Here is a 4,622-nt window from a genome sequence, read left to right as displayed (position 1 = left end):
CGATTTTCAGATTCTTGTTGTTTAACAAGCACACAATAATAAAACATTCAAGGTGTGATAAATTTCATCATCAAACAACGCATAAAAGAAAATAATTTTTTGAGAAACCCATTAACAATGACATGAAGGTTTGTACATATTTTTTAAAAACAAAAAGTTATTGGATAATATGGTGAAGATCGAGAAAAATAGTTGTAAAGGTTTGTACATATTGAGAAAAAAGAGTTTGATAATATATGGTGGAGATACTCCGAGATATATATTTATAAAACAATAATACCGTATTAAATATTAAATGATATTTTATTAATTATTTTTGCCTTCTAAATCGTCATTCATATATTATCGGCATTTATTAATTATTATTTTGTATCTTTTTTAATTAGAATTAATATTAATATAAAATAAAAACATCATCATTAGGAAATTAAAGTGTAATTAGTGAAAGGATAACATAATCATTTTAGAGCTTTATATTTGTTTTTATTTTGTACTTTTTTAATTAGAATTAATATTAATATTAATATAAAATAATGACATCAACATTATGAAAATTAAAGGTTAATAGAAAATTACGGAGTAATAATTTATTTATGGTATTAAATCATTAGTTACTATAAGTACAATTTTTTTAACTATAAAATATTTAGGATTAATGACATCATCTAAGTGATCTAGATATTTTTTTATTTTTAATTTTTTCTTAACAAAAGAATTAACCTAATAATAAATCATCATTATAGGACTTTAATAGAAAGTATAGATGAGTATGTTTGAATGACACATTTTAAGAGTTTACTAGAGCGTAAAAGAGCGTAAAAGTAGAACTTATAATTATAATAAACTTATAATTTTAAACTTTGTTTGCTCGCATAGAAAAAGTAGAGCTTAAAAATCTAGTCATTCTTAACTTAGCTTATCTAAAAAAAGTAGGGTATTCAGCTCTAGCTATTTTATCAAATATTTAGTGTGTGTTTATATAAAAAACATCTTGAATTTCCATTGGTACAAAACAAATTATTTTATTTTAATTAAACATACTTATCGATATCGAATATCAATTGCTATAATTTAAAATGATTTACATCCACACAAAACATTTGACAAAAATCATATCATATCAATTATTATCAAATCAAAATACAGCATATATCACAATCAAAATTCATCTTAACAAATACTCCATATTACACATATCACTGTTGCAATAAATATAAACACGCATACAATAAATAAACAAAAATACAAATCAAACAAAAATGCAAATCAATCATTTGCCGGTTATACCCTTGGACATCACAGATGATACCTTCCCGCAAAAAGTGAAGCACTTCAATCAAGGACTCAAACTGATCACAAAAACCAAATTAGAAGCCATCTCTCCTACCCACCCTCCAAAACAATCACAATCATCAACCTTTCACACAAATTAACAACCCTAATTTCATCCCCTTGTTACTTCCCCTTTTCAATTTTGGGTTCCTCCCCCTTTGTTCTTCATACCCACTTCAGTTTTTGATATGAAAACCCTGTATTCTATGCTTATTGATGATACCCAGTGATTTTAATTACTACCCAGATCATTATTTCTTTGTTTCTTAGCAAGAATAGAGAAAAAGTTCATAACTTTAGGGTTCTTGTTGTGTTTGTAGATGGGTTACTTTATGAATAGAATTGCCCATCTGAAACCTTTTGATTTCCGTGGTCTTTTTACCGTTGTTTTTTTAGTACTTTGCTTTCACCAGCTGACCCAGAATAGTAATTATAGTGATAATAGTAACCGGGTCGGTTTGCGCAGTGGGCCCGGAAACTTGGGTATCACAACTCCACCAGATTGTACTGGATTAAATCAACATGAAGGTTATGAAAGTGAATGTGAGTTCTTGAAAGCTTATCCTGAATGTAATTCTGATGGCTTTTTTAATTACTTGAAATTTTTCTACTGTTCTTGCCAAAACCATACTTCTGTTGGTTATATTGTGCTTATTATTTGGTTAGCTGCATTATTCTATCTTTTGGGTAATACAGCTGCTGATTATTTCTGTTGTTCACTCGAAAAGTTGTCGAATTTATTGAGATTACCAGCGACTTTAGCAGGGGTAACTTTACTTCCATTAGGTAATGGTGCCCCTGATGTTTTTGCTAGTATTGCTGCTTTTGCTGGTACTGATAATGGTGACGTTGGGCTGAATAGTATTTTGGGTGGGGCGATTTTCGTGACGTGTGTTGTTGTGGGAACTATTTCGATCTGTGTAGCTGATCAACCTGTGAATATTGATAAAAAGTGTTTTGTTAGAGACGTTTGTGTGCTTTTGCTTGCTGTTGTATCTCTTGGTGTTATCTTGTATATTGGAAATGTTAGCGTTGCTGGTGCCATCTCGTTTGTTTTAATCTATGTTGTTTACGCTACGTTAGTTGCTGCTAATGAGTTCTTGAGACATAAAAAGGATGGTATTTTGAAAGTAGAAACGTTGGTCCCGTTGTTAGCTGTTACCCAATTGGATGGTCCTGAAATTAGAGACGTTGAATCTAGAAACACGTCGTTTACAGAATCCGACGATGTTCCACATTTGATTGAATCCAAGGTTCCTCCTTGGATGTGGGGTTCGAACTTTGCGATTTACTCCGAGGTTCCTGGACATGGTTTGCATGATGTCACGGATCCTTGGGGATGGAAGGATGATGACGCTGCGGTTACTGAAAGTCAAGATTCATCGTTTACATGCTCCAAACTATTTTCTTGGTTAGAATTGCCACTAACTTTACCAAGAAGGTTAACGATTCCTATAATCGAGGAAGAAAGATGGTCAAAAGGGTATGCCGTTGCTAGCGCTACATTTGCACCATTGCTTCTCGCGTTTTTATGGACCACCGAAAACAACGAGAGCCAGCTAACCACATGGCTCATATACTTATCATGTGCGGTTTTCGGTTGTATTCTTGGTGGGGTAGCATTCATATGCACTAAACCAAACCATCCACCTCAAAAATGGCTACTTCCATGGGTTCTTGGTGGGTTTTTAATGAGTATCATATGGTTTTACATGATAGCTAACGAGCTCGTTTCGCTATTAGTAGCATTCGGTCTTATATTTGGAATCAACCCGTCGATACTTGGATTAACCGTACTAGCATGGGGAAACTCAATGGGTGACTTGATGTCAAATATGGCGTTAGCGGTCAATGGTGGTCAAGGTGTGCAAATAGCTATGTCTGGATGCTATGCGGGGCCCATGTTCAACACGCTTGCGGGTTTAGGGATATGTATGCTGATTGGATCATGGTCAACGAGGCCTGAATCGTATGAAATGTCCGGTGACATTGGTATGTTTTGTAACATAGGGTTTTTAGTTGCTGGGCTGGTTTGGGCATTAGTAATGTTGCCTAAAAATGAAATGCAGCCAACTAAGTCATTTGGGATAGGGCTTATGGTGATTTATGTTGTATTTCTTGGAACGCGAATAGGAATGTCTATTCGTTCTGAATCACTCGATAATTCCGTCTAAGCGTATTGTCGTTTTGACACGTAGTATTGTAAGGTTTGATTATGAAGACGTAGATATATGTTTGTATACATGGTATTTGTTAGTTAACATAGTTTTCAAGTTAACTCGGAGTTCACTCCTAGTACCTTTGATTGGTACACTTAGTTGAATGTATTTACTGTGTGATTCTTAACTTATGTTTGGTTTAAGCGTTGCCTGTTTGCATCACAAACCATTGTTTCATTAAACAAATTGTTATATTATGGGTCTTGAACTGTAAGAACATAGAAATTTAGGATTATAAAGGATTAAGAGTGAACCTTGTGTTGTAGCCCAAGTGGTAGTGGTCTGACTCTCTTTGTTAGAGGTCGGAAGTTTGACTCCCAGGGACTACATCAATGTAACCAAAGCGTCATGACAACATCCAAAGGTCACCCTTGTAGTCCACGGTAGTAAGTAGGCAACCGTAATTCTCTAACAACTCTATTGGACCAAGCCCACAATCGAACTTGGGCCGATCTATCTAATCCATCGAACACCCAGTACCACTTGCAACATCAATAATTAACGTTAACCCTTCAAAAACACCCTCACATTGTTTGCAAATGATACTAGCAATGAATCACCAGCCATTGCTTCAATAAACAAATTGTTAAATTTAGGGTCATGACCTGCAAGATCATATAACATCTTCCCATGGGTCGTGTGGAAAGGGGTGACATCGTCATTATCGAACCATTTGCTCATGTTTTGCCATGGATCCATCATCATTGGATCTAAAATGGAGTAACAAAAATGGTATGGCTCTTTTTTTAGTAGGAGCCGAGAAGCAGAGTTAACAAATACCCTTCTCGTTCTGCACGGTCAACGCCAACACCTGATGATTATAAGCTTTGTATAACAAAGAAACCAGAGTTGACAAGTAGGTGCATTAGTCGACGTACACATTCAGAAGTTTTTAGGAGTTTGTTTTGTAATTAACATAAACTGCATTAACTAATTAAAACGCTTGAATTAAAAAGACTTAAACTTTAAGAGTTTAAGCAAAGACTAAAGCATATTATCAAAAACGAGAAGTTGTGATCAATGGATTAAAATCATTTATCCCTTTCAAATCCTAATTAAGTATCATTCATT

At 34.2% G+C, this 4,622-nt stretch overlaps 1 protein-coding gene across 1 annotated transcript; it reads left to right on the top strand.

Annotated features, from left to right (window-relative positions):
• The first annotated feature begins 1,246 nt into the window (after positions 1 to 1,246).
• LOC139852472 (cation/calcium exchanger 4-like) lies at positions 1,247 to 3,655 on the top strand. The gene has a single exon (XM_071841768.1). The coding sequence runs from the start codon at positions 1,653 to 1,655 to the stop codon at positions 3,504 to 3,506; it is 1,854 nt and encodes a 617-aa protein (XP_071697869.1). The 5' UTR covers positions 1,247 to 1,652; the 3' UTR covers positions 3,507 to 3,655.
• Positions 3,656 to 4,622: the final 967 nt, after the last annotated feature.

This window comes from Rutidosis leptorrhynchoides, chromosome 6 (genome assembly GCF_046630445.1).
Source record: "Rutidosis leptorrhynchoides isolate AG116_Rl617_1_P2 chromosome 6, CSIRO_AGI_Rlap_v1, whole genome shotgun sequence".
In the NCBI taxonomy this organism is placed as follows: domain Eukaryota; kingdom Viridiplantae; phylum Streptophyta; class Magnoliopsida; order Asterales; family Asteraceae; genus Rutidosis; species Rutidosis leptorrhynchoides.
This window is presented reverse-complemented; position numbering and strand designations above follow the sequence as displayed.